The sequence below is a fragment of the Pestalotiopsis fici genome, assembly GCF_000516985.1.
Source record: "Pestalotiopsis fici W106-1 unplaced genomic scaffold PFICI_Scf_11, whole genome shotgun sequence".
Lineage (NCBI taxonomy): Eukaryota > Fungi > Ascomycota > Sordariomycetes > Amphisphaeriales > Sporocadaceae > Pestalotiopsis > Pestalotiopsis fici.
This window is the reverse complement of record NW_006917101.1, coordinates 1833619-1851020: the sequence shown is the minus strand read 5'-3', so window position 1 is coordinate 1851020 and position 17402 is coordinate 1833619. Positions and strand designations below refer to the sequence as shown.

The 17402-nt window shown below is 49.9% G+C and overlaps 6 protein-coding genes across 6 annotated transcripts; 2 read left to right on the top strand and 4 right to left on the bottom strand.

Moving 5' to 3' along the window:
• Positions 1–1274: 1274 nt before the first annotated feature.
• Positions 1275–5943, bottom strand: PFICI_13556 (uncharacterized protein; the record flags this gene model as incomplete). The annotated part of the gene is made up of 6 exons (XM_007842137.1): positions 1275–4236; positions 4303–4869; positions 4922–5153; positions 5214–5428; positions 5463–5658; positions 5730–5943. 6 exons carry the CDS (start codon positions 5941–5943, stop codon positions 1275–1277), a joined length of 4386 nt encoding a protein of 1461 aa, XP_007840328.1.
• A 507-nt stretch (positions 5944–6450) lies between these two features.
• Positions 6451–7719, bottom strand: PFICI_13555 (uncharacterized protein; the record flags this gene model as incomplete). Its single annotated transcript, XM_007842136.1, has 1 exon — positions 6451–7719. The coding sequence occupies one exon, from the start codon at positions 7717–7719 to the stop codon at positions 6451–6453; it is 1269 nt and encodes a 422-aa protein (XP_007840327.1).
• Positions 7720–8322: 603 nt separating this feature from the next.
• On the bottom strand, positions 8323–9457 carry PFICI_13554 (26S proteasome regulatory subunit rpn11; the record flags this gene model as incomplete). The annotated part of the gene is made up of 3 exons (XM_007842135.1): positions 8323–9007; positions 9073–9326; positions 9389–9457. The coding sequence occupies 3 exons, from the start codon at positions 9455–9457 to the stop codon at positions 8323–8325; spliced, it is 1008 nt and encodes a 335-aa protein (XP_007840326.1).
• An 872-nt stretch (positions 9458–10329) lies between these two features.
• On the bottom strand, positions 10330–11932 carry PFICI_13553 (uncharacterized protein; the record flags this gene model as incomplete). The annotated part of the gene is made up of 2 exons (XM_007842134.1): positions 10330–11308; positions 11355–11932. 2 exons carry the CDS (start codon positions 11930–11932, stop codon positions 10330–10332), a joined length of 1557 nt encoding a protein of 518 aa, XP_007840325.1.
• A 638-nt stretch (positions 11933–12570) lies between these two features.
• PFICI_13552 (uncharacterized protein) lies at positions 12571–14975 on the top strand (the record flags this gene model as incomplete). The annotated part of the gene is made up of 4 exons (XM_007842133.1): positions 12571–12978; positions 13128–13346; positions 13397–13678; positions 13761–14975. The coding sequence occupies 4 exons, from the start codon at positions 12571–12573 to the stop codon at positions 14973–14975; spliced, it is 2124 nt and encodes a 707-aa protein (XP_007840324.1).
• A 698-nt stretch (positions 14976–15673) lies between these two features.
• Positions 15674–17378, top strand: PFICI_13551 (uncharacterized protein; the record flags this gene model as incomplete). Its single annotated transcript, XM_007842132.1, has 4 exons — positions 15674–16147; positions 16206–16309; positions 16365–17052; positions 17115–17378. The coding sequence occupies 4 exons, from the start codon at positions 15674–15676 to the stop codon at positions 17376–17378; spliced, it is 1530 nt and encodes a 509-aa protein (XP_007840323.1).
• Positions 17379–17402: the final 24 nt, after the last annotated feature.

Here is a 17402-nt window from a genome sequence, read left to right as displayed (position 1 = left end):
CGGTAGTTGGCATTGCATTTTCACTGCAATCTTAGTTCTAACAAGAGGACAACACATGAGCCCGCTGTTCGGGGAGGTACGCAAAGTTTATTGGCCAGTGGGTTGATGCATACCACCTTGCCATACATGTTCACTGCAATTTTAACCCTCACAAAGGAAATACCAACTACAGTCTGACTCTTGTGGACGACAATACCAATGGCTACATTGCTTTGAAATGCATGTTCACAGCAATATTAGTTCCAGCGTGAGGACAACATATGAGCCCCCCGTTTGGGGAGGTATGCAAAATTCATTGGCCAGTGGTGCATGCTACGCCGGAAGGGTTGCTAGTAACACCAAAAAAGCAAGTTCCCTCGCATGACTTTCACTGCAATTTTAACCCTCACAAAGGGAGTCCCAAATGGAATCCAACTCTTGCCGACGACAACACCATTGGCTCCATTGCTTTGGACTGCATTTTCACTGCAACTTGAGTCCCAGCAAAGGACATATAGCGACCCGCCATGGATGATCATGTACAGCCTGAATTACCCACCTAGTTCTAATCTGCTTTCACTGCAAAGTTAATTCTCAACGAGACGTGAGTAGACGACTGTTTCGTAAGCCAACCTCATGCAGGGTAATCTAGACTGCATCTTGGCACTGCAAGATCTGGCAGATCTGAGTTTCACTGCAATTTTGGCCCTCGCCAAGGGTAGAAGAGATATGGCATTGGTCCAACAAAATTTGGTAGATTTGATATTTCCCACAGCAAAGTGGGGGAAACTTGGTTGATCTGGTCCAAATCCAACCTGCAGACATATGAGAGCTTGGTATCTTTGGTATTGTCTCAACCTTTGTTCTTCAAGTCGACCTAGTAGTACTGAACTCGATGATGAATTGCTGCTGTAGGCGATAGTGCCAATTCATCTAGATGGCTAGGACTCACGTTCCAAGTTCTGCCGATTCTAGTGAAGGGGGAGGGGAGAAAGAAGCAAAAATTAATGAGGCTAAGATGAATACCTTTTATCAATTAGCACTCATTAGATGCCAGAACCGAATCGTTTCCTAGGCTTTGGTTTCATCGCGAATAAACCTGGTGAAGTAGTACGGCTACGCGCCAATCAGTTAAAATTTGGAACTTGAAAAATGGCTTGCATACAAGCACAATCAAGGGTTATAGCTCTCACGACTTGACCATCAAGACTAATGCGATCATGACAAATGTCACCGTGAACCTCCTACGATACGCCGCTGTACGCGCTGTCATGATTTCACACTTTCAGTCTATACTATGCAGCACTAATGGAGCCCGACCCGGCGGCTTCCAACATTGCAGCGACCCCAGTACTGGTGTTGAGACGTGCCCAATCGAGTGCAGTCTTCCCATAAGTATCCTTGAGGCTCAAATCAAAGCTCCCCACCTCCAACAAGACCGTAATCATCTCCTCACCAGCGCAGAGAGCCGCGTACGCGAGCGCTGTGCGTCCATCGCCAGAAATCACTGTCGGGGTCACCATTGGACAGTCAAGCAGTAGCTTGACCAGTGCAACATCTTGCTTCAACACGGCGTGGTGCAGCGCTGCGCGGCCGTATTCATCAAGCACGTCAAAGTCGATTTGTGGACAGGATAGCAGCAGAGGCACGGCATCAGTAAAACTGTGCCGTATCGCCAAGTGTAATGCCGTGGCACCGCTGCTGCTGTGCACTTGACCTGCGTTGACTTTGTTTGAATGGAGCAATATTTGCAGGATATCCAGTCTCTTGTGGACGAGCGTCAAGTGTAGGACGGTGTAACCCTCAAAATTCACTTGTGCGGTGCTGTTAAGGCTATCGCAGTCCAATAAGAACTGAAAAACTTTGGGCGCGTTGTAAATGACTGCAAGGTGAAGGGCAGATTCTCCTTTATCGCTTATGTTGCCAATATCTATTGGGTAATTGTGCAGAATGTATGCCGCCACTGCGTCAGCCCCGTTTACAATAGCAGATCTGATGATGGTGGAGAGTTCGCTCGGGCTTGAAAACTGGTTGCTCCTTGCTGTAATGATTGTGCTCCCAGTAGCAGGAGGGCGGCTTTTGACCAGGCTTTTGGTCACCATACGTATCATGAAATCGAGGTCTTTATCTGTGCAAGCCAAACTTTGATCAGCTACTATCATCAGCTGGAGTATACCGTTGCTGGGCGCGAGCGCGGACGGCGCTGTCGTGTCGCCTTGATCGAGCAACCATAATGATTTGTTGTTATGCACAATGCGAAGAAGTCTCATGGCAAAGCTTCCGCCAGCTTCAAGGGCAAGATTCCAGGCTCTTCCCATATTGCTTGATGTGAGCTTCGGCACGGTTTCGGATGAAATGAGCATCTCGAAAATGGTAAGATCACGCCCTATGATGGCCAGATGCAAAGGTGTCTGGTGTTTCAAGTCTGCGATGTTGGGGTCGGCTTTCCTCCTTAGTAAGACGCTAACCATCTTCCTCGATCGGATCTCGACTGCGTAATGTAGAGCAGTTCTTCCATGTTGATCCTGAAGGTTTATAGCCGTGGCGGCTATGTCCAGAATTGCTTTAGCGTATACTGTTTGGTTATCCCATGCGCAGATTTGCAATACAAACATTCCTTGGGGATCTGGGACGATTGGATCCAGCTTCAGAACCAAAAGCGCAAATACGAAAACGCTGTAAAAAGCACTAATGGCGCTAGATTGAAGGATTGCTTGTTGAGGCAGAGAAATCTTATAAATCGTATAATCCTCGGCCGGGAAAGAATATACCGTCTCAAGTGATATATCTTTCCGAGCACTGCAATACAGTTCCAATGCTCTCCTCTTGTGCCAACGCTCTTGAGAAGTGAAACTGTGAACAGGTGTGTATTTGCCAGGTTCGAAGAGAGCGATGATGTCCATGTCCCACCGCGGAGTGGGTTTTGGTTGGTATTTGTCCCAGTTCCCTCCTGGCCAGCAGGTGTCGTAAGTATCTGAGGACTTAACTTCGGATTCCTCACTGCCCCAAACCACAAGGTTCCAAAGATTGGTTGTTTCCTGCAGTGAAAGGCACCTGTCACAAACAGACGTGGCGCCAGGCCCCCCTTGAAGCATTGACCAAACATCGATATCCCAATTGCGTTTGATTGCTTCAAGGCATCCTTCTGTAGCCGTTGTATCACATGAGTGGTTGGCAATGAAGAAGAGAAGAGGGGACGCATTGGGATATCTCAACCCTGTGCCCCCTTCGAGGTGGGTATGCCCACCTTCATTGATCTTGGCCAGAGTTGCCGCGCTCCAAAGCACCATTCTTCTTGGTTGCATTATCGAGCATCTTCCGATAAGTTTCCCGGCGCGCAAAAGGCATTGCTTGAAAGACGATTCAGGCTGCGGGAATTGCCAGTTTGTTCTAAAATGGTTCGCCGGTAGTAGAGCCCAGCCCAGCGGACTTGAGCCAAACATGTCGATTGGATCAATGAGATCGCTATCTTTGTGATTGTCCGCTTCCAATAACTCGTGAATATCGAGGTCAAGTACGTCCAGTCCGAGCATGCAAATTGTGTTCAATAGTGGTTGGCGCTGGTCAATCTGAGATCGATGAAACCCGTTACTCCGGGCGTTTTGAGCCAGCAGCATCCTCGCGTGTCTCGGAACATTTTGAAGATTTCCGTCGTTTATTTGAATGTTGATTTGAACACAGGTAGCACATGCTCTTTTAGACAACCGTGTGGGCAAGGGATTGAGATCGCACAGAAGCGATACCCACCAGTCTCTGGCCAATCCCAAGAGGTCCCCAGGCAAAGGCAGGGGGAATGATAACAAAGCTAGGCAGCTTTCTGCATTCATGACCATCGCATCGTTCAAGATGGATTTGTTAGACTGGAAATATGTACTCAGCGTCGAGTGGACCAAGGCCACCTTTTTATCTTTCCCATGGTAGAGTCCTTCAATTGTGTCAATTGTGTCAATCCTGGCCAATCCAAAGCAGCAATCAAGCATGGACAGGCGGCTGGGAAGATTTTCCTCCTCAAATCGTGAGTGCGACGGTTCTACTGCCAATGCTTGTCGGATCAATTCTAATGGCGAAGGGCCAATGCAGTGAATCCAAGCGAGTATCCTCAGCGCCTGTGAGGCATGGGTGTGTTCCTTGATTCTTTTTAGAGTCTGGCTGAAGGTCCCATCCAAAGTAGGAGGCAGATCGCTCAGGGCTAGTCGCCGTTGCAAGATAGTATTGCGACTCAGGACAAGGGCCAGGTGTAAGGTAGCTAGTAGAAACCTGGAATGTATGAGTAATGACCTTGTGCAGATCATACTTACAGATGATTTATGTGATGTGACTTACATTCCATTGGCAAGTTTAGATATACCCTTCTGGATCTCGACCTTCAGGGTCTCAGGCATGAGGCTGGGGTCTCTTGCCGCTGCTTTTGCGAGCCCCTCGGCGATAACAGCTTCAATGTCATCACTGGGCGGATTGATGGATCGACAAGACGATTGTGGATATGATCTCCTCAAAGACTGGAAGATGGAATGGCGTCCTACGAAGAGTAGTGACTTTCTCAGGGGCAACCTCCGGCAAGCATTGACAAGTTCTTCCGCATTCTCGTACTCATCAAGCGCGTCGATGCAGATAAAAATTCTTTCTACCTGAGGTTCGAGCCACGACAGAATCTGGTGCATCTGATCGATTGTAGCATTGGGTCGGCGTAACTTCACAGTAGCGTCAGTGACTAGATCCCTGATCTTGTGAGGAAGTCTGTCAAACTGAGAAAGAAGTAAGCGAACGATGGCGCCGATCAATGCTTGCACGGGAAAGTCTTTCGTTCTCTGGTAATCGCAATACAAATACGTGACATAAACGCCGGTACCAGATGGGTACAGGCCTTCAAGATGCTCGATCATATAAGACCTAAATTGTGGGTTAGAGCAAAATTTGAATGTTATTCATGAGTCCTACCGACATTGTGTATGTTTTCCCCTGGCCTGGGTCGCCAATCCGGCAGCAGACGTCGTCGCTTTTGTCAGGGTGTAGTGTCTGAGCCCATGAAATGAAGTCGCTATCTTCAGATATCCATTTGCATGTTCCTGGCAATCGACTTGTTTGTATCTCTTCATGTCTTAAGAATGGGTCAAGTGGAGAAAGCCATTCTAGAGCCTGACCATGGATTTTATAGTCACAATAATCCGCAAAGTCTGCAACGAAGAGTCAGTGAAAATGTATTGTCGCGAATATATTGGACTTGAATAACAAACCTTTGTTCATTTCTTGCAAGTTGTTCACACCGAGATGAACTGCATCAAGCTGCCTTGCGTTGCTTTCAACGCACGATGAGATTGATTCGATCTTCTTGAGCAAATTCGAAGCTTGAATAGCCTGGTCGGGAAAGGCAGCTGCCATCTGAGCTAGAGCTTCACTCTGTGTTTTGAAGTGAGAGATGACTTCTTTATGTGATTTGGCCATTTGTTGGCTACATGAGATCAGGTAAGCTGAAGCCGCATCACACACAATCGAGAGAAAGGACAGAACCAACCAGTTTTTCATGACCAAGCAGAACTCGAATGTACTTTGCATTGCATGTAATTGTGCCACAATGTTGAGACATTCTGACTTGTCGAGAGGCCATCGAAACCTTATCAAAGTATCTTTGACCTTTGACGTTGTGCTCTGAGAGGATGAAGAGGTACTCGATGTGGGTATCTGCGATTGAAGTTTCTTGGACAAATCTATCACTCGATTTTGACAAGCTGCAATCGATACTTTCAACGCACAGTCATCTGCCAAGTGCATTTCCCGGGCCTCGTCAGTCTTGAGGAAAGACTCTAGCTTTTGCAGTGTCGCGATCAAAGCATCAACCGTGCTGGAAAGCTGGAGAGCCTCGCCTGGGGCTGATTTGATACTATTAATTGTGTCGATTAATTTGGGTATTTCGATCGCGAGACTCACGAGTCCCGCGATGGAAGCGGCTGCACCAAGTGCCTCCATTGGCAACGATGAGCTTTGTCTTGCAAGCAAACTTCATGAAGTGGAAACGGCCATGTTCAGGTGTATGGATGAATGGAGAACCTAATCCGCGACGGGTAATTCAGGATTGAATAGCTCAACTGTGTTCATCAAATTTAGGTGCACCATTGCCACGGTCATCACCTTAGTCGGGCGAGTGGCCAGCGCATCAGGCGTCAGCTGCGCCCCCTTCCGCAAGCTGCGACTCACAGGACAGACAGGCTGTGATTGGGGAAAGGAGGTAACACTGCAGACATCCTTGTTATCCAAGATGGTAATTTGCAGCTACGCCTCAGAAAGAAGGGGCAACCCGACAGTACAGAAAGTGTTAGGCTATCACTCAACGCTTGGTCAATATGCCAAAATAATTGGACTGGGCACGCCGTCAAGACAACGAGGTTCAACACTAGGCCAGTAGCATTCTCTATAGAGTTTTCATATATGGTTCGTATATCGCTACATTCCGCTATTTCAAATTTTAATCATAAGCTACATCCATCCATCCGGTCTTCCACTCCGAGCGTCAACAAGATCCAGACTCTCCCTCATCTTTGATTTATCCTGAGGCACGCGGACCGAGCTAGAGCTCCGCGAATGCGACGGCCCGCTCTCCCGAGCCGACAAAGGCCCCCGACCCAGCGGGCTCGGCATCGGCCGCGGCTTGGCCGTGAGCGACCGTCCCGTCGGCGACGGGAGCAAATCACTACTGCCCCGAGACTCCTTGGACTTGAGGGTGTACGTGCTGGGCACGGTATCGCGGCCCAGAGTCCGCATATTGTGAAAAGCGCCCGGCTGCTGTTCCACGACGCCGAGCATGGGCTGCACGCCGTACTGGCTCAGCAGCGCGTCGTGCTGTCGGACCTCGCTGTGGCGCCTAGCCTCGGCGAGGGCCTCGGCGACGGGGAGCCGGGCCCTGGTGCAGAGCAACATGATTTCGGAAATCCGCTCGTCGCCCATGTACGCGTGGTATGGCGACCAGAATTGATGGCTCAGAAATAGCTCGAGATATGCCGGGTCCAATGACGTCTTGTGGACGGTGGCGCTCTCCAGAGCACCACGAATGTCCTGGACAATGGTGTCCACGTGCTTGCTCGGCGTCGGTGGCTTGCCGCCCCTGCACTCCTTGAGAAAGGCGCTGGCCACCTGCTCGAGACAGCTGGCCAAGGTGAGCATCCTGGCTGAGCGCGATCCCATATGGGACCGAATTATGCCCAGTTTCTCGAATGCCGCCCCTTCTATCCACCTAATTTTGATCCCCCTAGTAGTACCGTTGCTCATCAGAACTTCGAAGCCGTGTGGTGTGGAATCCTTCTTTGTGACCATGTTGCCGCCGGCTAAGACCCACGGCCGTATTACGTCTTTGGAGTCTTCTGGGACTAGTATGGATACTGTATTCGCTCCGCGTCCGGTCAAGCCATGGGCTATCATGGCAGCAAGTCCACATATCGCGTAATGTATATTTGGCCCAGACAGAGTCTCGTCTACCTTATCGAATAGTTCACCAAGCTCAGTGGCCGTGAGCGGTGTCGTGGCAGGCGGCACTGATGGAGCCGCTTTTGGCCTCGGCGACATGGGCGAGAATCGGTCAAAAGCAGCAGCGGGTGATGCTACCATCTCGATTGGTGTATTGATCGGCTTGAGTGGCTTGCCGAGTCTTGCTCGGACTTTATTAGAATGCTTGGTGTCAAAGGAAGAGGTCTCGGCCGGGGGCTCTTGAGTCTTAAAACAAGGACTGAGACAGGCCATGATCGTGTCCATTGTGTCCAAATGGTTCCAAAAAGAACCAAGAGTGTATAGATGTAAACGGATTATCGATTCTCAGTAATATCCGATGTCGAGTCCAGCTCTATCGCAAAAATATACAAACAAATGCAAACTTTTTGAAAAGCAACGCAACAACACAGAGGATGCTGTCAAGGACCAGGTCTGATTTTATAAGCCGACTTGTTGAACTGCTACAATACCTTTGTCATGTTGGCGGTGAATGCGAATGAATTACGCATGTATCAATGAGGCCTTTGTCTCTGTCTGAATAATCAATGACTCTGCAACAATAGAGATTGACAATGACTCTTGAAAATACTAGGAACTGGTACGGTCCGAGTCGGTCGACAAAGGACTATGCTTTCCGAGCAAAGAGTTAGCTGCCAAGTGGCAATTTCATTGTTATTCACCGTTTTTTGGGCCTCCGGATGTTCTGGAGTGTCAGACACAATCTTGTATGCTTGGACTCCAAGCTGAGAAAACACGCCGTTTCATTGCCGAGCCTCTATACCAGGCCGGGAATCCTGCCAACGCCTATGATACACAGCCGAACGTGCCCCAAATGCAAGTCATGTCATTCTCAAAATATGCAACCCTCTACAACTCTTCCACGTCCATGTGGTCGCCGTTGGCTTGGCCGTTGGCCGAGGTATCCTTCTTGGGCATGGTGGCCTCCTTGTCGATCATTTGCCGTGATACTGACACAATGTTGTCCTCGATGAGCTGCTGACCAACATCTTCCAAATGCTTCTTGGGGTCGAGCTTTCCGACGTATCGCGTCTTCAGCTGCTCCTTTGTCAACTCTGTCTCCTCCTTGACTCTCTTCTCGTAGCCATCGGCCAACGACACCAGTCTCTGGAACTGCTCCTTGTTGTGCTCGCCCTCGTGTCTAAAGTCCTCCATCTGCAGTGCCTCGGTCCACACGTGCTTGTGCAGGTTCATGAGCATGTTCTCCTCCAGGGCGGTCTTTCGATAGTTAATACCGATCGAATAGTAGTGCCGGTTGAGGCCGTGGATCAGTGCCTGAATGGAGGGCTTGTTCAGGTGTCCCAAGTTCGAGGTGCTCTGTCTGGGCTCCTGGCCGAGCATCAGAGACTGGGGGTTGATGAGACGAAAGGCGTCAATGACGACCTTGCCCTTGACTGATTGGATGGGATCGACGACGACGGCGACGGCGCGGGGTGTCAGTTGCTCGAACGACTGTTGAGTGTTTATGTCGACAGAAGAAAGCCAGCAACCGAAACCGGGATGCGAGTGGTACCAACCAACGACGGACTCGGGTCTGTCGAATAAATCATTAGTTTATCGGCGTCTGGAGGCGGGCAAGCCATGCAGTCAGTTCCTTACCTTCCCGTTTGTGTCAACATGTCCATCATCTTCTGCTGGAAAACCGGGTCGACGGCTTCGACACTGACACCAGTACCACTCTGTGGCATGGCAAAGACATCAACTACCCGGACGGTGAAGTCATCCACAAACTCTCCCAACATGAGACCCATGACTTCCATGGGCACACCCGCTCGGCCGTGTCGCAGCATCTTGAGCAGTGCTAACGACGAAATGTAGACGGTCTCGGAGTTATCAATGAGGTTAGAGTTGTCCTGTCATGGCGCAAAGTCAGTACGCGCTTGCTTCAAAACATTGGACAGCTTCAATCGCTTACAGCACCCGGTGCAGCTCCGAGGCCACCCATGCCGCCAGCGCCTGCCAACATTCTGTTGAGGCGATCCATGATGTGTGATTATTGGTGATTTTATCTCTCTGGTATTGTGATGATTGGAACGGCGTTCAATTATTGCGTGCAATGGACGTGGAAATGGGCGAAAGTACGAAGTGGTAGGTTGGTTGAAGGAAAGTCAGCGGCGGGCGGTTTTGGGGTGGGTTTAGCTGGAGATGATGATGGGTTTGGTGTTGACGCCGCCCCAGAGCTGCCTTGCGCTCTGCTATGGAAAGCTCCAGCAACCTAAGCGCAAGGGCGGGCAAGTAGGCGGCTTGGGCTTAGGTGCTGGAAGCTTGGGCCACCCGCCACGTGATGGGCGCGAGAGCATTGGTCAGCCAGACGCCAGCAGCAATCTTTCACTTCCAAGCACAATCTTCTACGATGTTCAGGTCGTCGTTGGGTAAAAGCCTTGATCCAATCGTCATTATCCTTTACTTAAGATTGATTTCCAATTGACGCTCTATCGTATCCCGACTACGATACTTGAATGCCGTCCTTCCAGAGCGCCCTGACCCACTGGCCGCTGATTTACCTGACTCTGCTTATCGTAGCTGTAGCGCGAACTCAATCAAGGCTGGACATTGTTTGTACATATAACATACTAATCCTAGATCTCATATTGACGGCAACTTTTGACGCACTTCACTTGTCTATAAACAAATGGTTTCAGATAAAGTCCGGCCTGTACCTTTCTCAATCTTCTCGTCCGACTCTCATAAACAGTTTCAGACCACCAGCATGACTCGCTCCCCAACTGTTGTGGGCCATCGCGCTACCTGCGTGATACCCACGAACATTTTACCGACGCTCACAGTAGGTGTCTCTCGTGTGCAACCTGCTGATATGGTCCCTCTCTATTTGCCTATTAACATACTCCCGCCTCTCTAACCCGTTGCAAACTTGGATTTGGCTCTCAGCTTCGCACCCCATATATAAAACAAGATTGGTGCTGGAATACCAATTCCAATGCTGATGAACGCCAACAAGCTTGAACCCCAGCCATAACCCAACCTCTCGTACAAGTATGGCGCAAACAACGGAAAGCCAAAGCCTGCCAGACTGCGAAGAACCACAATGGCAGCCGTGCAACTCGCTGCAAGCTTTGTATATGCATCAATGATATAGCCTTGCATATTTTGCAGACATATCATTGTGCCAATGGTCAAGATTGCAACGCCGATATTTGGCATGATCCAATGTACGCGACCTTGGACGCTCCAACCGTACCAGAAGAGCCCAACTGGGACCATTGCGGAACCAATGATAATAGCGGGAACACGGAACTCGGGAAGAGCGACGTCGTTGTTCTTTTTCTTGAGGTGGCGGTAAAGTCGGTCAATAAACTGAACATTGATGAAGACGCCCAGTATACTTCCCACACCTATCGAGATGAAGTTCAGTCCACCTATCCCCAGGTTCTCGCCGTAGACTTCACTCCAGACAACAGGAAAGGTGACGGTGATGAGGTAGGTTATGCCGAAACAGTATGCCATGTACAAGGCTACAAGCTGCACGATAGGCTGAGTTGCCAACATTCGTGCTGGACGGGCCAGCGCAGAACCCAACGCGCTGCTGAGCACCTTGTTGTCATCATCACCAACGTGTAGCTCCGTGTTACCCGTTTCCATGACAAGCTTCTCTCTCTTTCGCTTGAGCAGTGTAGGCCCATGTGTTTCCTTCAACCAGACTAGACCACATATCTGGACAAAGGCAGCAACTATGCTGACAGACCAGAACACCCAGCGCCACGTCGACTTTTGTGCAATGAAACCGCCAGCTATCGGTCCAACGACGGGGCCAAGGATTGGTGTGAGCATATAGATGCCCACGGCTTTGGCTCGCTCCGCTGGCGACCAACAGTCACTGTAACAACTGTCAGTATTGGTCCGAAGAGTAGATCAGTGTTTACACTTGCCCAAGTATTCCCGCTCCTATAGCCAGTGGCGCACTCCCTCCAATTCCAGCAAGGAATCTGAACACAAAGAACTCGGCACTGTTCTGGGCAAATCCGCAGCCGAGATTCCAAGCCAAGAACCAAATGTTGCTCAGCTGGACAATCCGGGAGCGCCCGTATACCTCGGATAGTGGTCCGAAAAAGAGTGGCCCGATCGCATAGGCAAGTACGAAAATTGACAGCGCCATTTCAATCTCAATTTCGCTTTGCATGTGGAGGTCTGCTCCTAGTGTTGCCAGAGCTGGTGCCACCATAGTACTGGAAACCGGCGAGATGAAGTTGTAGGTTGAAATAAGTACTGTCATGACCCATTTATCCTTTCTGCTCCAGTTCTTTGGATTCTCTGGGTCGTCTGCACCATTCCAAGTCACCAAATGCGGATCGGGTTTTGTTGCATCGTCGACATTCAAGATGGGTGGCTGCCCAACCTCAAGATCTTCGATTGATGGGGTATATATCTCATGGGGGCGACGAGAGCCAGGATCTTCAAAATTATTGTTATCGCCTTCTGGCTTTGGCGTTATTTGAACCATGATGGTGGAATTTTGCCACGAACGATGCAAACATCAAAAGATACACACTGTTTCTCCATATGTTAAACAGCATTTGGTGAGATGCACACATATATATACTCATGCGACTATTATATAGTTAGCTGCATGCATAATACTTTGTTGGAAAATCGTCGCGAATCCTTTGCACTGGACATAACCATAACCCGAGCCCCAAGATATGCTTGTACAAGCTCGGAGTATAAGAGCCAAGACTTGGGCTCAAAATCCGACTGTCCAATCACAAACGTATCTCGGCTTTTAGGGTGGGTCAGAGCTGACACTAACCTATCACTGTTCGTCATGGGCATCCAGTCGCTGTTCATTCAACATTCTCTTGTGCATCCCTCAGTATCTTTCTCGATCTCGCGTTGGCAATGAGGAAAGCGAATCAGACGTCGTTTGGCCGATCTTTCTTCACGTGACAGTGAGATGACCGATGAGCGATGACTTTGATGTCATGATATTGCTGTCGAGTTCACAGTCAGTATACTAGCGTTGCTCCGCTAATCTGGAGTCTGGATCCTGGGCTCAAGGTCCATGTCGACTCAGTTGATCATACACAACGCAACACAGGCTGTGCGTTTCACGACATATGCTTGTCAAGTAACCACAACAGCATGGCTCCATCTAATCAGACTTCAAACCGAGCACCGTCGCAACTTAGCTGCGAGCTCTGCCGCGACCGGAAGATCAAATGCGACAAACAACAGCCATGTTCCCATTGCCGGACGGCGGGCGTGGCTTGTGTTGCCGTGCACCGCCTTCGACTGCCCAGGGGGCGACACGCAGCGCGGATCCGCAATGCAGCTGCGTTGCCATCGCCGGCATCCTCGCCGGGGAACGGAGAGGTTCATCATACTGACGAGACGCACGAAGAGCTCAAAGCTAGGATACGAAGGCTGGAAAGGTTGGTCCAGAGCATGAGCGGATCTCGTACCACGTTACCATCAACACAGCCCACCGTATCTGATGGACCTAGGAGCCAGGAAGGGCCAGATGAGTTTTGGCAAGATCTAGTTCAAGAGGTATACAAGCCCGTCACTCATAATTGATTACACAAAGTTCTCCCATCCTAGACTAATCAGCACTTTGCACCTTGACCCAGAACGTTCATGGAGGCAAACTTGAACCGTCTGCTGGCAATGACAGGATTACCTGCTGACTGTCTGTTCAGGTGGAGCAGTTGCGAGATATAGTATCATTAAATCCTGGAGAAGCTGACAACGAAATCGCTCAAGCCTCAGATCACACACAATCTCGAAACCCGGATGGTGGGCTTGTGGCTCTTGGAATTGCAACGAGTACTCCTTCACTGGGTCGACTGCTTCCCTTGCACCTTGACAAGGATGCTTCTGCCAAACTATGCGAAGTTTATCTGCGCCAAGTAGACCCGGTGAGTATCAGAATGATGTGAATCTGATAATAGCGCTAACAGATACAAAGATTATCAAGATACTTCATCGATCATCACTGGCTAATTGGATGATGCATGGGCAAGACTACCTGAAATACCCTAGGAGACATCCATCGACGGATGCACTCGGCGCGTCAGTATGCTACTTGGCCATTAGCAGCATGGCAGAGACCAAATGTGCAGAAATGCTTAATGTGGAGAAAGAGAAGCTCATGAGTAACTGCCGTCGGGAGTGCGAGGTTGCTTTTGAAAAGTCGGGGCTCTTGACCACTCGGGATATCACTGTCCTTCAAGCTTTCATTTTATATCTGGTGAGTGGATGAAGGAGCATTGAAGGAGCATCCAAGCTTATCTTCTACATCATCTCTGAGCCTGGCTGACGCGGAATAATAGGTTGCGCGGGGCGTAGGAGAACGTTCCCGAGCCGTTTGGACCTTGTTGGCTACAGCCGTTAGAATCGCTCAAGGGCTTCGCTTACACCTGAATTTCTCGAGCAGTACATCTGTATCATTTTTCGAACAACAAATGCGAAAACGCTTATGGCTCACCATATGTTTGATGGACTTTCAAAATGCCCTTGCCCAAGCATCGAAGCCAATTGTTCCACTAGAGGAAATAACGCCTTCTTTGCCGTTTATTAGGCATATCAACGATGCTGACTTTGGTACAAATACACATGGGCCTGTTTCAGACAGAGAAGGTATCACCGACATCAGTTATGCGCTGGTCAAATTCCATTTGCTGGTCTTTGGACGGCGGATGGGCGATGGAAGCAATAATGCCCCATCGTCTTCTGTAGGTATCCGACTTGACTGGGAAGTGGCACAACAGCACGTTCAGGAATTTGAGCAAAGCGCCCTCAAGCTGTTGCATTTCTGTGACCCCGAGTCCTCGTCATATGCTTGGTTCGTCTGGCATGGTACACAACTATTCGTAGCGGGTGCTCGCCTGTCTGCCCTTCGTCCACTCTACCGCGCCGAGGCCACCAGGCAGCCTGCTCCGCCTCGCGCCAAGGACAATACGGAAGTCTTGCAGCAGACTGTCAAGGCTTTGGAGAAGATGGAGCTCATGCATACCGATTCACGCGGCGAGAACTACCGCTGGATGGTCTCTATACAATGGCACATTCTAGCCGTCGCCATTGCAGAGTGCTATGTGTGCCCTGATCAGGCTCTGGTCTGTCATGCGTGGACACTCATCAAATCGCTGTACCAAAGATACGAAAGACTTATTATGCGAAACAGCGGCCAGCCATTGAAAGGTCCCTTGGGTAAACTCATGCGTCGAACGCGCGAGAAGCTCGAGGGCTTGTTAGTGGCAGATACCCCACGAAGCGCTACAGACCCAAGAGACTATGATGATCGCAATCAAGCGATACCTACAAATTTGCCATTACAAGCATTCAATATGGTCGAAACTCAATTGGAACAGTCCGGACCAGTGTATCCTTCACCAGAAGAAACCTCGTTGTTTGGAGAACAGGTCACATCAGCTCCCACAACGGACTGTGCACCCAATAGTCCATGGGATCAATCTTGGAAGATGTGGGATGAGTTTATGATTGATATGTCATTCGATGACCTTGACGGTGCAAATTCATTTTTCTAGAAGTACAATCAAAGAAGGGCCCGGAGTTTCGAAACAAATCAAGCTAATCTCTACAATCAACACTACTCTGTTATAAACAAGTATAGATTATAATACTTCCAAAGCATTGACAGCCGACTTGATAGCACATGTATAGTTGCACACATGCATATTATGCTACCTACGGCGAATAAATCACTTTGGGGGCCTGACCTTCCGAAAATGGAAATCTACTCGCATCACAGCTCATTCTCCTTGTCGACACTTTGCCCCGCTGCTGAACGCCCCCTCTTCCCCCTCAACAGCCAGCTAAACGACCTGGCCTCTCCACCAAATGTGACCACGCAGCCGGTAAAAGGACCCTGACACTTAGCGAATAAGCGATTTGCAGAAGCTCTCCGATCGATGTACTACATCCAACGAACTGCTGGTCCGGTCCCTTGTTCTACCCGCATATAGTCTATCTGGACTGCCAAGTCTCGACTAAGTGTCGGCTCCCGCCAAAGCTAAGCCGATTGCAGAATGCTGATCATGGTGGTTGGGATCTGTGGAAAGATAGTTATTATTATATAATGGGCTAGACATGAATCGGATGCAATTTGAGGGGGATGGCCTTGTTTCCAGGACTCGTCGTGTTGTCGTGAGACCTTGCACAGCGTCTTCAGAACCTCCTCCCCTTTAAGAGACACATTGTGAAACCCGAAGAGAAGCTGGTCAACATGTTGTCTCGGGCGTTTTCATTGCTGGCATCATGTCTGGCTCTTGTCGCGCAGGCCTCATACCTCGAGGATCGCCAGGCAAACTGGACCATTGGCCAGACTGTATCGACGTCCAGCGGTCCCGTCGAGGGCCACGCCGCTGGTAATGGCACGGGCACATCGGAATATCTAGGTATCCCCTACGCGCAGCCTCCCGTGGGCGCACTGCGCTTCCAACCTCCCGTGGCCTTTAATGGAACCGAGACCATCAATGGCACCGACTATGGTTTCGTTTGTGTGCAGGTTGACATGTTTGCCGGCATCCCGCACTTGGAGAGCCGGGATCGAGTGGAAAAGCGCGAGGGGACGCTGACTCCTGATGCGCTTGCCATTATTGCGGGATACTTTGCTGGGATCCCTGCCACCAGCGAGGATTGCTTGACCTTGAATGTGTGGACCAAGCCTCAGGTCGGTGAAGAAAAGAAGGCCGTGCTGGTATGTTCTTTGCTGATTTTTGGAACTGAAATACTGTACAAACACTGACCCGCTTCAGGTTTGGATTCACGGTGGAGGCTATTCAAGCGGCAGTTCTGCTGTATCATTCTACAGTGGTAAGAATCTTGCCGCAGAGCAGGATATTGTAGTTGTGTCTCTCAAGTAAGTAGCTGGGTCATCTAGGGGTCTTACTCTACCAATGCTAATTATACACAAGCTATCGCTTGAACATCTTTGGATTCCCTGGTTCCGAGACATATCCAGCTTACAATCTTGGCCTCTTGGACCAGCGCCTGGCAATTGAATGGGTACGCGACAACATTGCGCAATTTGGCGGTGATCCCGAGCGCATTGCTATTGTTGGCCAGTCTGCCGGTGGTGGCTCGGTCGGCTACCACAGCTATGCCTTTTCCGACGATCCCATTGTCGCCGGCTACATTCTCGAGAGTGCAGTCAGTCTCAGCGCCTCGACTCCTGAGCGTGCTCTTACATCTTGGAACAATGCCGTCAAGGCAGCCGGCTGCGACACTGCCGATGTTCCGGATCAGTGTATGCAACTTGATGTGTCTGCCAGTACTCTTCTCAATATTTCTGGACAATATGGCTTCGGGCCTACTATCGACGACAAGGTCGTCTTTGCCAACTACACAGACAGAAAGCCGAATACTGGAGCCATGCTGGTCGGACACAATGACTTTGAGCCGGGGTTGAACAGACCTCTGTCGCCCAAGCTTCCCGATGCCGTCTGGCAACAGGCAGAGTTGTCATTCACTTGCCCTGCTGCCGAGAGAGCTACATACTATGCCTTGAACGGGAATCCGACATGGCGATATCGCTGGTTTGGTGATTGGTCCAACTTGAGACTGGCCATCAATCCATCAAGCGGCGCTTGGCACGGTTCCGAGGTGAGTTGTATTTCCAAGCTGGAGTGACTGACGCAATGGTAGGGGCTGACAATTGATTACAGATCATGCCACTGTTCGACACTATTCCACAGTCTGTAAATGTCAACACGCCGGAAGAGTCCAGCATTGCCGCGTACCTCCGCGGTGCGTGGGCCACGTTTGCCAAGGACTCGGCCAAGGGACTCAGCACCTACGGAAGCGGTTGGCCACAGTACAGCACTGAAGGTGATTCATTGGTCCGGTTGGCATACAATAATATCACGGGCACAAATCTAGCTGCTGGCAACTACTATGATGACGGCTGTCCAGAATATCCCATTGTTTGAGAGGGGTTGTATTAGCAAACATAT